Source organism: Micromesistius poutassou (genome assembly GCF_964030765.1).
Source record: "Micromesistius poutassou genome assembly, contig: SCAFFOLD_4164, whole genome shotgun sequence".
Taxonomy (NCBI): Eukaryota; Metazoa; Chordata; class Actinopteri; order Gadiformes; family Gadidae; genus Micromesistius; species Micromesistius poutassou.
In genome coordinates this window covers 4,548-24,297 of record NW_028179770.1, presented here as the reverse complement: position 1 = coordinate 24,297, position 19,750 = coordinate 4,548, and the positions used below count along the sequence as shown (strand labels likewise).

At 46.0% G+C, this 19,750-nt stretch overlaps 2 protein-coding genes across 2 annotated transcripts; both read right to left on the bottom strand.

Moving 5' to 3' along the window:
• Positions 1–1,101: 1,101 nt before the first annotated feature.
• On the bottom strand, positions 1,102–11,407 carry LOC311372537 (tripartite motif-containing protein 16-like). The gene is made up of 3 exons (XM_084489532.1): positions 11,322–11,407; positions 7,135–8,202; positions 1,102–1,670 (listed from the first exon to the last, which is right to left on the bottom strand). Exons 2-3 carry the CDS (start codon positions 8,198–8,200, stop codon positions 1,123–1,125), a joined length of 1,614 nt encoding a protein of 537 aa, XP_084345658.1. The 5' UTR covers positions 8,201–8,202; positions 11,322–11,407; the 3' UTR covers positions 1,102–1,122.
• A 4,683-nt stretch (positions 11,408–16,090) lies between these two features.
• On the bottom strand, positions 16,091–18,355 carry LOC311372534 (stonustoxin subunit beta-like). Its single transcript, XM_084489531.1, has 3 exons — positions 17,668–18,355; positions 17,445–17,491; positions 16,091–16,698 (listed from the first exon to the last, which is right to left on the bottom strand). The coding sequence occupies exons 1-3, from the start codon at positions 17,979–17,981 to the stop codon at positions 16,142–16,144; spliced, it is 918 nt and encodes a 305-aa protein (XP_084345657.1). The 5' UTR covers positions 17,982–18,355; the 3' UTR covers positions 16,091–16,141.
• Between the last annotated feature and the right edge of the window lie 1,395 nt (positions 18,356–19,750).

Genomic DNA, 19,750 nt, shown 5'->3' with positions numbered 1-19,750 from the left:
CATTGTTGACTTAACTACTATTTTTAAGTCAGCTCAACAAGAAATTGTAAATCTATAAGCAGATTTTTGAGTTGAGTTGGGCCAACTCCGTCATTGCTCTTTTGCGCATGCGCACACAAGCCTGGACCAGTTTGAACCACCAACCTCTACCACCAACCAACCGTGACTAGAGGGTATTAACATGGATGTTATGACCTTCATCTTCAACATTCAGCTGTAGTGTGTATTATTAATTATCCATATATTGAGCAGTTTTGAATGTAAAATTATAGCCAAAATAAATTGTATTATTTATTCAACAAGAATATTTGTGTTAGGTGAATCAAGGAATAAATGCCATTGGAGGAATAATTGTGTATTTATACAACAAGAATATTTATATTTAAAGAAAGTAGAAATACATGACATTGATGGGAAAAATTGTTTATTAATTCAACACAAAAATCTGTGTTTGGTGAAGGTAGAAATACATCGCATTCAAGCAAGAAATTCTTAATTAGTCTCACAGTATTATCCTCATAAAGTGAACAAAAAGATCCAAGTTGGCAGAACTCTTGGCAAAACTTAAAAACCTTAGTTAAGTCAACAACAGCTGGCAAAAGTTGAGAAAACTCAAAAATCTCTTGCATCATGTTGCCTTGATATTTTAAGTTTTCTCAACTTTTTCTTTTTTACAGTGTGGGGGGAGGAGGGGGAGACGCGGGGGAGGAGGGAGAGGGGGGGGGGGAGGAGGGGGAGAGGGAGAGGGGGGGGAGGAGGGGGAGACACGGGGGGGAGGGAAAGATGCGAGAGAAAGAGACCGAGGGAGAAAAAAAGAGAGAGACAGAGAGTAAAAGAGAGAGAGCGAGAGAGCGAGAACTGCCCTAGAGACACTGACGCAAAAGCAGTGTGTGTGTGTGTGCGCACACGTTTGTGTGTGTGTGTGTGTGTGCGTGTGTGTGCACACACACACACACATTTTCCTACAGAGAGAGAGATAGTCATACAGAGAGACATATATATATATATATATACAGTATAACTTATATAACTTATAACTTAACTTATATATAACGAGACGCTGACGCAAACCTAAACCTAAACCGGCCCGGACGTAGAGAGAGAGAGAGAGAGAGAGAGAGACTATAACTCACACAGAGACGCTGAGCCCCCCCATACCATAAACCCAGGGAGGAGGTCCTCCTGGGTGAAGGAGGTCCTGAAGGTGTGGATGTGTGTCAGTGTGTCTGAGGACCCTCCTCCACCTGGGGACACTCTGTAGAAGGACAGAGTGCCAGCAGGCCGGTCCAGATACACTCCTACTCTGGTAGAGCCAGCGGGGCGGAGACGTATGTCTGTCTGTCTACCGTTGTACCGGGCAGAGTAACGACCATCACGACAATCAAGACTCCAGGACTCGTTCTTCCCTCCAAGCAGGCTGTCATCACCCCATCCTCTCCTTGTGATTCCTCTGTATGTCACTGCTATACCAACCCATCCTTTCCTCTCTACCTCCCAGTAACAGCGGCCAGTCAGAGCCTCTCTACACAACACCTGGAGCCAGTAGTCAAATCTCTCTGGGTGATCCGGATACGACTGCTCCTCTCCAACCTGCGTCACCTTTCTGTTGTCCTCAGACAGAGAGAGTCGTCTGAAGGCTGTGTTTGGGTCCAGTGTGAGTTCACAGGCATCTGACGGAGAACAAGACATGATGAGCTACTGAACCCTTCTGCATCTTCATCATCATCATCACTAGTACTGCTGGAAGCATTGACATCTTAGATATGCTAGGATGCTAAATCCGAGGACGCTCACACACACACACACACACACACACACACACACACACACACACACACACACACACACACACACACACACACACACACACACACACACACACACACACACACACACACACACACACACACACACACACACACACACACACACACACACACACACACACACACACTTCAGACATCATAACTTGGTCAAAATTCAACCGTTTACCATCACTCAAACTATTAAACAAATCTACACATTTGTATCTTCGATAGTATTTAATCAGAATTTCGATATCATTTATACTTTTTTCAGAATCACAGTTTTAGTTTCACTTCAGATTAGTTTTCAGTTGGTCTCACTCTAGCCGTTTGCCTCAGCTGTTGCTCGTTGAGCAATCAGTGGACATCACAGCACTCTGGAGGAGTCTGGTTAAAGTCACGTGGTGGAGGGTAGTGTGGTCTTTGTTAGTCTCTGGCCGTTTCTCAATACCAAGTACGCAAACTACGGACTCACGGACTTGGAAGTGCATACTTGGCAAGTCCAGACTTCCAAGTACAGACTTCCGAGGACGCGAGTACGCACCTGTGACGTCACCACCTCAGCTCTGTTAACTGCTTTACGGCCTCATGTAGGCATACACTACTGAACAATTTAAACTAATGATATAAAACTAAACCCCAGCCTCTTTCATTTTAAAATAGTATGTCAATATTTTCAATGAATATAAATGAAAAGATATGCTTATCGTGTGTATAAGCTATTCACACAACTTTTTATATGTAGGGTACAGATGCGCGTGCCTAACTGGCTATGTAGTTGGAGAGTAGACTATTGATATAATAATAATAACGAATGAGCGAGAAATGACTGATTAGAACACACACACACACACACACACACACACACACACACACACACACACACACACACACACACACACACACACACACACACACACACACACACACGATCGGATGGATCCGACCAAGATTTTCGTTGCCGTTGTGATGGGTTTCCTCTATCAGCGACTTATACAATAAAAACAAATTATGTTAAACAAAACCCCAGCCTCTTTAATTTTAAAATAGTATGTCAATATATTGAATGAATAGGCCTACATTTTTGTTATATATGTCAAATGTTCCTATATATAGCCTATTATTATAGCTTACATACTAATATTTTAAAACATGGGAATGCGAAATGCATCCTGGGATATTTAACGGTCCAAGTCCACACAAGTCACCTCCGATGCGTCCTCGGTGGAACGGCCAGTTTAAGAACGCATGGAGAACACACACGGGTTTTACGACTGTACTTGACTTGATGCGTACTTGGAATTGGAACAGTACTTGGGCTACGACTGATGACGTTTCACGAGAACGCAAAGTACACAAGTACAGACGAGAACGCAAATTGAGAAACGGCCTCTCTCTCTCCCTCATGGACTACAACAATGGACTACAATAGTGGACTACAATAGTGGACGTTGTCCGACCACTTTTTAAAATGTCAGCCACAGTTCGGCTTTCGGCCCCAACCTCATTGATCGACCCGGCAACGTTTTCCCACGCCAGTTTTTTGCTTTTGGTGCTGATTCCGGAGGAAAGAGAGCCAAACAAGATCTTATTTCTGGCCTCTACCTCCGAAATCAGCACCTCCACCTCGCATTCACTAAAGTTATTTTTTCTTCCTTTCTCCATTTTCTCCTTTCTCCTAACGAGCGCACTACTGCAGGTTTATTTATACTAATTAGCATATTAAATGAGGGAGGAGACGGGTGGAGATGGAAATGGGTGGAGAGACGGGCTCGTGCATGTGCGCTCAATTTCACGTTAATTGGGATGTACAAAGAGAATCTGTGTGAAATCGTGCTTACGCAAGGATTGATACATCCAGATTTTTTTGTGAGCATCAGCTTTCCAGATTTTGGCGTCCGCAAAGTTTTAGTCAGAAATCCACGCAAGTCTTACACAACAACACACAACTCACTGCCTCCCTGCTTCTAGCCAATCAGCTACTAGCCACCACCAATATACTACCCGGCCTTCTTTCATCCGCCGTCATGTCTCGTCTCCACCTTGGATTATCACTCCTGCTACTCCAGACTCTTAGGACTCTCTCCTCTACTCCACCAACTTCTGGCCCACTCAGCTACACCGCCGCCCGCTGACCTTCACCGCCTCAACAATAACCATCGTCTCTCTGCTGCTGCTGCCCCTGCAGCCAGCACAGCCGGAATCCTCCGCCGACGCCGCTACATCCATCCAGGTTCTGGCCCCTCTCGCAACCAACACCTCCCCCATGGCTCACCCATCCCCTCACTCTGGACTAACTCTCGCCCCCCCGTCACCCCCACCTGCCGTACTGCCAACCTCACTAACCTCCGTTCCCCCTCCCCTGCCCCCCCATCCATCTCCATCTCCAACAAATCACCCGTTATATCTGAACTGCTACTGGACAATAACATGGATCTGCTCCTCCTCTGTGAAACATGGCAACAGCCCCTGGACTTCTACGCTCTCAATCAAGCCACTCCTTCCAATTACAGTTACATCGCCAAACCCCGCCTCTCTGGCCGAGGGGGAGGCGTTGCCGTTCTTCATAAACAATCCCTGTCCATCACTGAACTGAACCTCAACCTCCCATCTATCTCATCCTTTGAACACCTTGCCTTCTCCCTCCCCAACTCTGTCACCACTGTTCTAATCTACCGTCCTCTGCAGCCACACCCATCTTTTCTCTCTGAACTGTCTGAACTCCTCACCATTGCGTCCTCTCTCTCTTCCCGCCTCCTATTTACCGGTGACTTCAACATCCACACGGACAAGCCGACCGCCCCACTGACATCTGACTTCCTCTCCCTTCTTCGTTTCCACCTCACCCAACACATTGACTTCCCCACCCATACCAAAGGCCATATCCTCCACATAGTCTGCTCCACCTCCCTACCCGTATCTAATCCCCATCCTCTCCCCTTCCCACTCCCACGCCTTTAACCATAAAATCTCCCAAATCAATAGCTCCCTGACTGCCGCCGTTAGTAACTCCTCCACCCCCACCATTCCTGCCCCCCCCTCCCTGACCACCCACCCTTCCCTTCTTTCACTGCCTTCTCCCCTGTTGACTCCTCCCACATTTTGGACATCATCACTGCGTCCAAGACAACCACCTGCTCTCTCGACCCCCTACCAACGACTCTAACCAAGGCTTGCCTCCCTGTCTTCACCCCCCACCTCACCACCCTCTTCAATCAGTCTCTATCCCTTGGTCATGTTCCCTCTGTCTACAAACTTGCCTCCATCACCCCCATCCTCAAAAAGCCCACCCTTGATCCAGCCAACCTCTCCAACTACCCCCCCATCTCCAACCTGCCGTTCCTCTCCAAAACTCTGGAACGCATTGTCGCCGCCCAACTCCACACCCACCTCCAGTCAAACAACCTCTATGAACCCCTCCAGTCAAACAACCTCTATGAACCCCTCCAGTCAAACAACCTCTATGAACCCCTCCAGTCAAACAACCTCTATGAACCCCTCCAGTCAAACAACCTCTATGAACCCCTCCAGTCAAACAACCTCTATGAACCCCTCCAGTCAAACAACCTCTATGAACCCCTCCAGTCAAACAACCTCTATGAACCCCTCCAGTCAAACAACCTCTATGAACCCCTCCAGTCAAACAACCTCTATGAACCCCTCCAGTCAAACAACCTCGATGAACCCCTCCAGTCAAACAACCTCTATGAACCCCTCCAGTCAAACAACCTCTATGAACCCCTCCAGTCTGGCTTCCGCCCGCTTCACAGCACCGAAACTGCCCTTGTCAAAGTAATCAACGATCTCCTCACCTCTGCAGACTGCGGTGCCCTCAACATCCTGCTTTTACTAGACCTCAGCGCAGCCTTTGATACTGTACACCATTCCATCCTCCTCAAAAGGCTGCGCCAACAGGGTGTTGAGGGCACTGCATTCGACTGGCTCACCTCCTACCTCACCGACAGGCAACAGTTCGTCTCCCTCTCTGGCCACACATCCACCCTCTCTCCTGTCATGCAGGGGGTCCCTCAGGGCTCAGTCCTCGGCCCCCTTCTTTTCAACTGCTACCTCTTCCCCCTTAGTCACATCATCCGTAAACTCAATCTCGACTTCCACTGTTACGCAGATGACACTCACATCTACATCAGTACCAAAACCACCCAAAACCCTCCCCTCACCCACATCGAAACCTGCATCTCTACAATAAAAAGATGGCTGACCCACAACTTTCTCAAACTTAACAGTGACAAAACAGTGCTCCTCTCATAGGCACCAAACCACTGAATAAATCTGGACCCATCTCACTCACCATTGACGCCTCAACCATCACTCCCTCCCCCCTGGCACGCAATCTTGGTGTTATCCTGGACCCCACCCTCTCCTTCGATCCCCATGTCAGCTCCATTGTCAAGACCTCCTACTTTCACCTCCGCCGCATCGCCAAAATCAGACACTGCCTCTCCCCCCCCCAGCTGCTGAATCCCTTATCCACGCCTTCATCTCCTCCCGTCTTGACTACTGCAACTCCCTCCTCACTGGCATCACCTCTCATTCCCTCCATAGACTCCAAATGGTCCAAAACTCTGCTGCTCGCCTCCTCACTCACACCCGGTCCCGTGAGCACATCACTCCCGTTCTCCACACTCTCCCCTGGCTCCCCATCAAACAACGTATCAGTTTCAAAATACTCCTGCTGACTTTCAAAGCTCTCCACCACCTGGCCCCGCCCTACCTGTCTGACCTCCTCATCCCCCATCGCCCCTCCCGAGCCCTCCGATCCTCCTCCACTCTCACCGTACCACCCTCCAAACTGAAAACATTCGGTGACAGAGCCTTCTCCAGGGCAGCCCCCCGACTATGGAACTCTCTTCCCCAACCTGTCCGCGACTCTCCCTCACTTCCCACATTCAAATCCACTCTAAAAACCTCTCTCTTTTCCCAAGCCTACGACCTCCCCTACCCATAACCACCTTCATCCCTACCACTGCCCTTGTCCCCCTGACTGTCATCACCCTTTTCGTGTTTTTTATGTCTTCCAAAATGTAAGCTTCTTTGGGTCACTGAAGCGCTATATAAACTTCATGAATTATTATTATTATTATTAACAGTAGGACACGTATAGTTAAAAGCCTAAACAGCCTCGTTGGTTGATAGCAGCATAGGCTCTGTTTGATTGAATAAGGGTTGCATTTCTTGCCTACTACCTCCCACCGATCCACTGCCTCTCTGTCCTCTCCCTACCCTTCAATCACGTAATGATGATGATCTGACAACGCACGCACATCGTAAAAATAAACAAAATGATGAATCAAACTAAACAAACACTTACACTTCTTTAAATCTGGTTCCAGGTCAGGCAGCTTCTTCATCTCCATGTTCAGTGTCTCCTTCAGCTGATCCAGGGCTCTCCTCAAGGTCCCAACGTATGACGGAGGACGGACCTCCACAGTCGTCCAGTCCCTGGTGGGTGGAGGATCCTTCAGGGATCTGAAGGTCTGGAGGAGATGGAGGTGGTCTTCAGTGTATGAGAGCTGCTTCACCTCTGATCTTCTATTGGTCAGATCTTCTATCTCCTGCTCCAGCTCTTTGATGAGGCCTTCAGCTTCTGTCTCTGTGGATTTCAGTTTCTCTTTAACCGTTTGGTTGTGATCATCCTGGCACTTTTCAACAGAGCGCTTCAGAGCAGTGAAGACCTGCACACCATCGGCTATCTCTTTGTCTGCGTCTGCTTTGCTACGTCCCACTGTGTCTCTGATGTCCTTAATCTTTCGTTGTCTCTCCTGGATCATCTGCTGAACTTCAGCCTCTATCTTCCCCAGCTGGGCCGTCTTCACTTCATATTCCTCCTTTAGAGGTACAACAGGATGGGACTTGTGGTCACCCTCTGTGCAGAACAGACACACACACACCTGTTCAGTCTGGCAGAAGAGCTCCAGAAGTCTGTCGTGTTTCTGACACATCCTGTCCTCCAGACGGTCCATAGGCTCGACCAGCTGATGTTTCTTCAGGCCTGCGACTCTCTGATGAGGCTCCAGGTGGGTTTGGCAGTAAGAGGTAAAACACATTAGGCAGGACTTCACAGCCTTCAGCTGGGTCCCAGTACAGACGTCACAGGGAACTTCTGCTGGTTCAACACAAGGCTGCTCTTTGACTGGTGCAGAACTTCTAAACCAATAAACCATCCCTGATAAGAGGGTATTAACCCGTAGATCAGGTCTTGTGTGGAACAGCTCGTTGCAAGCAGGACATTTGTACTGGACTTGGTCATCCCAGAACGTTGTAATACAGGTTCTACAGAAGTTGTGTCCACATGGTGTGAAAACTGGGCTGTTGAACACATCCAGACAGATGGAACAGGAGAAGTCCTCTTCAGACCAGGAAGTAGCAGAGGCCATTCCTAGAAAACATGGATAACAATAGTAAAATAACAGTTTGAACTTGTTCAAATGCAAGTGCTTTATACGTTATATATTTTGTTGTTTCAAGCAGAAATCTTCATCCAATAGGAGGTACAACATGAAGTCCTGCAGACAGGACAGCTTCACTGAGGATGAGGGGTCAATATTTTGGACTCACCTTACAATGTTTGTCTGATTATTTAGTTTAATTTAAATTAAAGGAATTATACATTCTCAAAGTACATTTATATCAATTATTGTCTAAAATATGGGATAAGTATGTGTCCAAAAACAACGTTTGCATAGGGTGAGAAGTCTGAGACTTCTGCCCAGTTGAAACAGCCGAGTGTCACAACAACAGATCTGAGATCTGGTTAATTTCCCCGCACATCAGGCTTGAGGGAAGCCCAGGCTGATCGTCCGCTGAACTCCTATATAACGGAGTTAGTAACTGAATTACTCTATAATAACTAGTTACCAGGGAAAGTAATTATTTGCGTTACTGTAAAAAAAAAAAAAAAGTAGCTTTGTAGATACGTGTGTCGTTGTGGGATGCTTCATTAAATTAGAGTTGCTTACAACGGATGTCGACAAAGTCTTTGCTCCTGGACATAACGTTCACTTTACATGCACATTCTTGCCTTTGACCTCAATGAATTTGAAGTAGTGCTTATATCTCCACCTTGAAAATGCCACCTTTTCATCAGATTGCTCCGGACTCGCCATTTCTACTGCTTCATCGGATCTGTTTGGTGTTTGTGTGTGCGTGTGCGTGTGGCACGCGCATCCTGGCTTGTGTGTAAAAACACTGGCTCCGATTGGCTACCATGAAACACGACTCTGCCTTAGCCAATCATAATCGCTAACCCACCCGGTCTCTGTCCTCACTAGCAGTTTGTGTGTGCAGCCAGGGGTGCGTTCGGATTACGCAGTTTATTCAATCAATTCATAGTAACGCACCGCATTTAACTGTCAGTAACGGCGTTGTAACGACGGAAAAATTAGTTAGATTACCCGTTACTGAAAAAATAACAGCGTTACCTAACGCCATTATTTTAAACAAAACAGCCTTATTCCAAACACTGCTCGGATGAAGCGCTGGGAAGGATTTAAGCACACGGTTTATCCACCGAGATAATAATTTTATTTGAAATGAAAACGGTAATTGTTATTGACAACATTTTTATCGCGGTTTACCGTTACACCGGTAACCGTTACATCCCTACTCTAACCTGAATGGACTTTGAAGGGTTTGAGACCAGAGTTCTGTCTGGGTTAGAGTCCTAGAATCCGGGTTGGAGTCCCAGAGAAAGTGGGTATACCACGTGGGTATACCAGAGAGACTGTTGATCTGATCTTAAATACATTGCACTTTCTAAAATGCTTTTTTAACTTTAGCCTTTATTTCTATTTATTTTTATTTTACTATCTATTATTTTCTTTTTATTGTATGACAATGTTAATATGTGAAGCACTTTGAGTCTGCCTTGTGTATGAAAAGTGCTATATAAATAAAGTTGCCTTGCCTAACCTGGTGCATCATTAAAAATATTAATGTTTAAATTAAGAATTGACCCCAAAGCACTTCATGTACTTTTTTTTAATCAAACATGACCAACAGCCTGTCAGCCTGTTGGTCATGTAAGTACCAATGCAGTATCAATGCATAGAACAACACTGCCACCTACTGGTTGAGGAGGGCGGGCCATTTGTGAATCACGAGCTATTTGCTTGTGGATCTGTGCGGATCTTCGACAAGAATGTCTCAAAAATGCGTAAGTGAGGAAAGAGATGCGCGTGCGTGAGTAATGATCCACAAATGCTGAGTCATACTTCACGAGCAGAATTTTCAGTTTTGCAAATGGCTTTTTGTTTTTACAAATGGAAAATTGTGTATTTACAAAAACACAATATATTTACAAGTATGTAAAAACTAAAATACAAGTTACAAATTATAAATTTGTATTTGTGGATAGCAAAACACGTGTGCAAATCAAAAATATTTGTAGATCACCATCTGTGCGTTTACAGATATTAATGAGACAAATTTAAGCCCATACTATTCAGGATGGGACATTGCAGACATTCCAATGTCATGCCTGTTAAATGTGTGATTAATGTGTGCCTATCGGCTTTAGAAACTGGATAGATTACCATATCTACATCATCCTCTGGCCAAATCATTTTTAGGGTAATTTTAAGGGATTGTAACCTTTTCATTAAAGACCCGCCTCTCTCCTCCTCATTAGCCTTTAAAGCTACAGGAACGTTTGTGGAGAGCTCATTGTGGGACTGGCCCGTAGTGGCTGTAACTCTGCACCAAGGATGAATTTCGGGAATGAGTCTTCAAATACTGTATTAGGGGCCACTAACACCGATATAAAGGCATCCGTAAAGTAGCATGGGCCCTTTAGTGCCCCACTTCACTCAAAAAGAATAGAACAGTGTAATATGACTGCATGATTAATATGGCTGCATGATTAATATGACTACATGTCTAATATGACTACATGATTAATATGACTACATGTCCAATATGGCTACATGATTAATATGGCTACATGATTCATATGACTACATGTCTAATATGACTACATGATTCATATGACCGTGTGATGTCTAGAGAAAGCGCATTCTGGTTACAAAAAGGTTACAGAAAGCTTAGCTGAAAGAAGACAGTGCACGTGCGTATATTTGCATAACGCGATCTGATTGGGTGACGGATCCGTCGCTGCCTGAAAAGTTAAACTTGACGGACGGACCCACAATGCACTTCGGGAGCGTCCCACGCAAGGCCAACGCCTTTCATACCCGCTGCGCGTCCGTCGACGGGCTGCAGCTGCGGGCGAGAGGGTCCGCGATCTGCCTCCGTAGCGGCTCCAACGCGGCGTGCAGGTGGACCCCGACACGGGTCCGTTTCGCGGATAGGGTGAGGGTTAGGGTGAAGGTGAGGGTTAGGGTTAGGGTGAGGGTGAGGAGTCAGCGTGTGAGTTTGCCTGACAGGCTGCCTGTCCGATCCTAGCGCTCCCCTAGTTCACATCATAACCCGCTGTAGGGCCGGTCCGTACGGGGTCACACCGCGGGGAGAGAGGCGCGGAGGTTGTGTTGTTTTACTCACCTGGTTGCGGTTGCTGTCGGTCAGACTGTGTGTGTCCCAAAACGTGTTGTGTTGTTCTCCTGAGGGAGAGAACTGCTTCCTACTCGTCGGGTTTTTGTCAACCTTAAGTTTCGTTTCGCGAACATCACGTCCTCTCCTGGCCCCGCCCCCACGGACACACGCCCCGTGTGTGTGTGTGTGTGTGTGTGTGTGTGTGTGTGTGTGTGTGTGTGTGTGTGTGTGTGTTCTTTAAGATTCTCCCCACCGAACGGGGCGCCAGAAGGAGACACGTTGTTTTAACTCTGTGGTTTTTTATTTGCTCTGTTTGATTTTCCTTATGCAGTTGTTTTAGTCCACAAATAACAGGTTATAAACCACAACAATATTGATAGCCACATACATAATATACTATCAATTCTGAATAATATACAAATATAAATTACAATAGTCAGTATTTAGTGTTGTAATAATAGTATAATATATAATATAGTATAGTATAAAAATAATTAGTGTTTAAACTGAATATGCAACAATTCCCCGCACAAACAACATTGCACATTAAACACTAAATATACATTAAACATTGCACTGCCACACACAAGCCACATTGCACATTAAACATTAATTAGCCAAGTCAATTACTTAAACCAAATGTACATCGATGTCAATGCTACACATTAAACCAACAGCCCAATCCACAAAGTGCTTTCAGTATGTTGGCCTAAAGTGCAAAACAGTGAGTGTAGTTTTAAGCAGCAACGCTGAGCACAGCAAACCATTACCTGTGTGAAGCGATGAACTACATTACCCAGCCTGCACCGCAAACAGGACGTATTCTCGTGTGACAGCGAAGACGCCCCAACTCCAAACATTTCCAGGGATACAGAGCGTGACCAGACAGACCAACTTAAACCGCGGCTCAATGGACACAAACAGCAGCTTACCGGTGGCGCGTCTCTCCTGACGAGACAACGCGCTGAGACCAGCGCTAGCTCCCGTTTATAGCGCGTGCCCGTAGTCAACGTGCCCGTGCACGAGATTCAAACACGCCCCTTTGGGATTTTACTGGTTCGACTCTCGACGGGCCCGCGCTTCAGTCAGGTGAGCGGACCTCCCACTTTCACCTCACCTGCTTTACGTTGCTGCAGGCCCGGTTCTACGGGGGTGCATAAGCATGCATTGCACCCCCCAAAAAATTGTTTGCACCCTCAATTGAAAAAAGGAGGGAGTGAATTATTATTATTTTTTTATAAATATGATTTTAAAAAAAACGTGAACTGCGCCCCGTCCGGCGGCGCGCACGTCAGTGACATTAAACTTCTTCGGCAGCAACAATTAGGCATTTACAATGGATATCCGAAAATAAAAAAGAACACCGCAAAAGAATCCAATACATCAGACAGTATAACCGTTGTGAACACTAGCACTAGCAACGCTAGCTCAATCCTGCCCGACTCGCTGCCTTTGCCGGCGCCGCTCTCACTCCCGGACAAGCAGCCTTTGCCGGCGCCACTGTGTTGTTCATAAGAACCCATAATTGCCAATTGTGTTTTGATTGTATTTATTTACAATCTTGTGAACTTTAAGAAAGGCACTATGTATTACTGATTACTTTTTGTGAAAATAACATTCCTAATTGGGTTTTATCTGTCAGCATTAAAAGTTTTGGGCAGCAGAATAAGCACTTATTGACATTAAGTGGTTCACATAAAGGTGCATCTCATAATATTAGAATATCAGGGAAAAGCTATTTTTTTGTAATTTAATTCAAAAGGTTCCATATAATCTAGATGTATTAGACATGAAGTGATATATTTCAAGCATTATCTTGTGAATGATAATGTAAAATTATTTTGTGACATTTAGTGGTTCACTTATATAAATACAGAGCATGTTTTATGTTTATGTTGTTAAATTATTTGGTCTCACAAGGCTACAGTGCTGCTTGAAAGTATGTGAACCTCTTTAGCCTTTTCAAATTTGATTTAATTTAACCATTATTAATTCATTCTCATATCCAAAGCTTGGATATCAATAAGCTAACGTTGCAGCTGAAATGTTCTCCACATCACAAGACATGATGTGATACCATCTTTTAAGCACAGTAAATGTTTTTGTCCCAACATGTCAGTAGAACTACCCAGAAGTGCTTGTCTATCTACTGGTAGAAAGGCCTGTGTAAAAAGCGAAGTCTGAACTGAAGCTGGGTAGCTGGTTTTACTATAGTACTGGTGCACCCCCTATAATCTCAGATGCACCCCAAGGCATTCTGTTCTGGAACCGGGCCTGCTCTGATCTGCTGGAGGGAAGATGAGCGACGAGTTGGCGGGCGTCCTTTTATTACTTCTCGTCGTTCTTGCAACTCGGTGAGGAATTTACCTTTTTAAGCGTTTCCCTGCGTTTAAAAGTTCAACATTCTCCTGCACGTTGGATTGTGGTCGTCTTTTGTCTTTTTGCGTTTTATGAACATCTTGGCGCACGATACGAATCCATGGCATGCACGCACGCACACACACACACACACACACACACACACACACACACACACACACCGCTACTGCAGGCCGTCACGCGACATGAATCCATCTCATGATAACTAACGTTTGTCTTGAGACCATCTCAGAGACAAGTTTTTTTTCATGTATTTCTCCTCCTTCTCCACCAGCTCCGACCAGCTGGACCACAGCTCCGACCCCCAGGACCCCCACCACGGCCCTGTCCGTCAGGTCATGGCCCCCCGGAGCCACCAGGCGGACGCCACTCACATCCTCAACAACTTACTGAAGGAGTACGACAAGACGCTCCGACCCGATATCGGTGGTGAGTCCAAAGCTGCTCTGTTATTATACATTTGATGTTAATATGTGTTATATATGTTATAACTGCTGTGATGTTTTGTTTCGTACCTCTATCTATCCATCGATCGATCTATGTAGACCGTAAGAGCCCCCCCCCCCACACACACACACACACACACACACACTTTACATGCAGTCATGTCAACGTCATCTCCACAGGCAGCCTTTATCCTACTTGCAGAGTATGTGACATCAGTGTATTCTGGGGTCCTGAGTGTTGTTGGAGCTGTGTGGTCCCGTGTGGTTGTTGTACTGGGAGCAGGCTGGCTGTGCCTCTCTCTGTCTCTGCCCACCGTGCTGCTGACGTTTGGCTGAGGAGGATGAATCCACCGTTTGGACCAGCCACTGACTGTGTGCTGTAGGAATCCATCTCTGGCTAAAATCCGCAACACAAAACAAAAGCAGTTGTAAAAAACATGAAACACTTGTTTACAGCGCTCACGTACAACTATAGATGATACCAGGGACGTCCCGATGCGATCCACGGTGTCGGTCCGATATTGGCCCAGTACGCTGGATCGGATATCGGACATAAGATAAACACGATCTGATCCGCGCAGCGTGTCACGTGATAACAACAGTAGTCGCCAATCAGTCGCATGCGCATGAGAGCTACCTGTTGAACGGTCATGTGAGCGGTGTGGCAGTAGTCCATCCTTAAAGGAGACATGTTGTGGTGTTTTCCACAAGTAAGTAAACGTAGTATATGAGTTCCAGAAAACATGTTGTTGAAGCTGTTTGTTTGAGCACAGTATATCACACTAACCTTTGGTCAACTCCAGATGTCGCCCACCGTCTTCTCTGTGCCAAATATCCCGGTTACATGCCGCCAGTCCGACATGCTGTGGGGGGGGGGGGGGGGGGGGTGTGGGGTGTTACCGAGGAAGGTGGGGAGGAGGGGGAGAGAGAGAGAGAGAGAGAGAGAGAGAGACTAAAACATCTTAAGGCACTTATGTAAGCATTATTTAGTAATAAAAGGAGAATGATGATGGGCTGAACACATGAGAACATTCAGTTGATCCACTGAGTTGTTTATTATCATTATGCTTCATGAACAAATACAACAGAAAAATGGTCCCTTACATGTACACAATAAACACAAGGACTGAAACAATAGAAGCTGCAGACTTTACTAATCATAAACAGGTGTGCACGTATCTTTAATAACTGAACATGTTCTGCGGCCGTTTGGTTCCCAACAGAACAAAAGGAATCAAGATTCAGTTTAAAGTCATTTACAACATGCAACATTATCCCATAGACCTCTTGGTTATTATGAATGAAATATAAAATCTGATTAGGACAACAATGATGATATCATAGTCCATAGAACAAACATGTTTATGTCTGAAAATTACAAATATATAGTTGCATAGAAAAACATGTGATTTACCATCAATAGGTATTTAATATACATTTCAAATTAAAAATGAGATCTTAATAAAAGCTGCTTAGCGAAACCTATGGGAGATCCTTAAAGTCTCTTCCTTTCATGATTCATCATCATCAACTTTTAGGAAGCCCCATAAAAAGGAGAGGGAGGGGGAGACGGGGGGGAGGGAGACGGGGGGAGGAGGGGGAGGGGGAGACGGGGGGAGGAGGGGGAGACGGGGGGAGAGGGAGACGGGGGGGGAGATGCGAGAGAAAGAGAGCGAGAGGGAGACTATAACTGCCCTAGAGACACTGACGCAAAAGCAGTGTGTGCGTGCGTTTCTGTGTGTGTGTGTGTGTGTGTGTGTGTGTGTGTGTTTCTGTGTGTGTGTGTGTGCGTTTCTGTGTGTGTGCGTTTCTGTGTGTGTGTGTGTGTATATGCGTGTTTGTGTGTGTGTGTGTGTCCCGTCCGGGACACACACCCCAACGGGGTGTGTGTACGTGTGTCCCGACGGGTACAGAGAGAGAGAGAGAGAGAGAGAGAGAGAGAGAGAGAGAGAGAGAGAGAGAGAGAGAGAGAGAGAGAGAGAGAGAGAGAGAGAGAGAGAGAGACTATAACTCACACAGAGACGCTGACCCGGTCCCGTCCCACCAGAACCCAAACCCAGGGAGGAGGTCCTCCTGGGTGAAGGAGGTCCTGAAGGTGTGGATGTGTGTCAGTGTGTCTGAGGACCCTCCTCCACCTGGGGACACTCTGTAGAAGGACAGAGTGCCAGCAGGCCGGTCCAGATACACTCCTACTCTGGTAGAGCCAGCGGGGCGGAGACGTATGGCTGTCTGTCTACCGTTGTACCAGGCAGAGTAACCACCATCATAACAACCAAGCCTCCAGGACTCGTTGTTCCCTCCAAGCACGCTGTCATAACCCTCTCCTCTCCTTGTGATTCCTCTGTATGTCACTGCTATAGAAACACCTCCTTTCCTCTCTACCTCCCAGTAACAGCGGCCAGTCAGAGCCTCTCTACACAACACCTGCTCCCAGGAGTCAAATCTCTCTGGGTGATCCGGATACGACTGGTCCTCTCCAACCCGCGTCATCTTTCTGTTGTCCTCAGACAGAGAGAGTCGTCTGAAGGCTGTGTTTGGGTCCAGTGTGAGTTCACAGGCATCTGACGGAGAACAAGACATGATGAGCTACTGAACCCTTCTGCATCTTCATCATCATCATCCTCATCATCATCATCATCTTCATCACTAGTGTACTGTTCTTCCTGTTTCACGTTCATCTTCTCTACAAAAATGAACATAGAAAGACTAAATCATATCAGATGATAGCTACTATAGTGGACTAGTGTGCTATAGCTTTAGAAATAGTAGTGCATATTGTTTATAAGATGTTTTAAGTTAAACGTAAATGTAAATCCCATGGGTGTGTGAGTGGTTGTCCCAGTCAAAACAATGAAAAATGTATACACTGAATCTACTCCCGCAATATTTACACAACATACACATATTATACATCAAAACGTTCATCACGATGAGCTGATTAATCCTCTGTAATATCTAAGCTATACTCTACATACTTTTCAAGATATCCGACTTTGAAAGGTTCCAATACACATCCATTGTGATCCACCTGTGTAAACAACAGACTGAACCAGCTGAGCTCACATACAGGCTGGAAACTAACTGTTGGTACCATAGACCTGGTTCATACATACAGTACATAGACATGTACACATACGTACACACACCTACACAAACATACTAGACACACATCAACACAGGCAAACATAGCTACACATACGGATACACAAGTCCACATGTGAATGAGCGGACGTCACCTCCTGCTGTGTGGATGGACTTTCCATCCCAATAGTGAGTGTGTGTTGTGATGAATCAAACAGACACTTACACTTCTTTAGAGCTGGTTTCAGCCTCCACACTCCACCGTGCTCCACACTGGGGGGGAAACAAAGTGAGAGCAGCATGTTGAAACATTCACCTTCATCATCTGCTGTCTCATCACGTTCTACACAACATGAGTTACAGCTGCCTTTTCAAACCACTTCATCTAGCAGCGGCTTGAATCCCTGTAGGAGACTTTGTCCCCGAGTGGAGAGCTGTCCTCTCCATACCTGAGAGTGTCCAGTCTCCAGCGTGGATCCTCCAGTCCAGCAGAGAGCAGCGCAGCTCCAGAGTCTCCTGGGTGATTGTAGCTCAGGTCCAGCTCTCTCAGATGGGAGGGGTTGGAGCTCAGAGCTGAGGCCAGAGAAGCACAGCCTTCCTGTGTGACCAGGCAGCCAGACAACCTGCACACACACACACACACACACACACACACACACACACACACACACACACACACACACACACACGTGTGTGAACTATTACTTTTCTGGAGGTAAATCTTTTCAACGTCCTCTGATGTGGAACTTAACTGTTTGATCATTAAAACTGTAAAGTTTTAGAGTAGAGTAAAAAAACAACTAAAGGGTAAAGGGGTGCACATTCTTTACCATCTTTCACCTCAAACCTAAAATGCAAACACTAGATTTTAGTGGAACTTCAACGGGGAATAAAGACTAACTAGACAGAAAACCACATTCAACACACAAACAGTAATAGTTTTTTTTCATTTAGGCGATTCATTTTTCAGTGACCCAGGAGGTGCTGGAACATGTTCCGGCGTGTTCCGGCTCAAATGAAGCACTGCCCCCTATGCATTCAAAACATTAACTTAAACCTTTTTAAAGTGAGTGAATCTGTTCACATGAATGGACACAGATGGATGGTAGGCAGTGGCGGTTCTACATTGAATTACACCCCGGGCGAGACCCCCTCCGAGCGCCCCCCCCCCCCCCCCTCTCAATTGCAAGAAATTCGAGGTGTGCCTGACTTGAGCCACTCATTCCATTAGAGTGTTGCTCTGTACCGGGCCGTCCATATGGGCAGGAGGGGCGGCGAACTACTTGCAAAAGCATGCTCCCAAAAAGATAGTTTGTAAATCATTGCTCCAAGTCTATTTTTAATGACGTGATCGTCACATTAACTATCTATAGTCTCTGTAGGCTTTCAGACTATTGTTGGTCCGTTGACATCACGTTTTGGATGATGGTGGACGTGGTGGGCGGCGGTTCTAGCTGAGTTTAACGTCTCATGTTGGGGCAGCTCAGCGACCGTGTTCCTCTGTATGTTGATCACATAACCCTGCAGGCTGCAATAAGGATTTCAATCCGCTAACAGTGGACCCCCGTCCCCCCCTTGTTCGTTATGGAGACCCAGAGGTGAACTGTCCCCCCCCCTCCCCTTTCCCCTTGGTTGGTTCGTTTTAAAGAGTTGTTCGTTCAAACTGATTTGTTCGTGAACGAGCCACCACTACTTCTCATACAGCTTCTCTGACGGCACCTTCTCAGCGAGCAGGGCGCCTGCAGCCGGAGGGGGCGCCAATATGCCAACTCCCCCCACAGTGATATGAGAGATAATAGAAAACGGGTGGCTTAAATCAAGTGATCTGATTGGTTCCCAACTGTTGTATAATGAGCGTATACACACAGCTATGACACCCGTTCAGTTTACAGAGATCCGTATCACTCCACGCCTAACTTGAACTGTTGTTTATTTATATATAAAAGCAATAGCATAGTTCACTGAAGCCTAAAAATGTTGATTGCTGGAGAGGGTGGAAATGTTGTAAAGCAATAGGCACACGGTGAGTGAACTCGATAGTAGGCTAAATTGCCGGCGCACCAAGCTACCAAGCTCGCTTTTTCAAAATTGAGGGGGTCTATGACTTTCATTTCACCATACTTACCTCCATACTTGCGTTTTATAAAAGCAATAAATCACTTCAGTCAGTGAAATGTGCTCATTACACCACAGTTAAGGGGCGTTGTCCGTCCCGACGTGCAGCAGAGGGACGGACAACGCCCCTTAACTGTGGTATAATGAGAATTATTGATAAACAATTATTATTCATTCTTTAATTATTATTTCATAATAGAGCTTTTGAGTTTGACTTTTCACCTTGGTTACACAATATGACGTTGTGTATATTGAGATGTTATAAGTTAACCTCAAAAGATGTTTTCCAATTTATCATAACTTTTATTTTCTACTATTATGTATGTTTTTGTTGTCCCCCCTCTGTCCCTCTCCCCTCCATCCCTCTCCCCCCTCTCCTCCCTCCCCCCTGTCCCTCTCCCCCCTCTGTCCCTACCC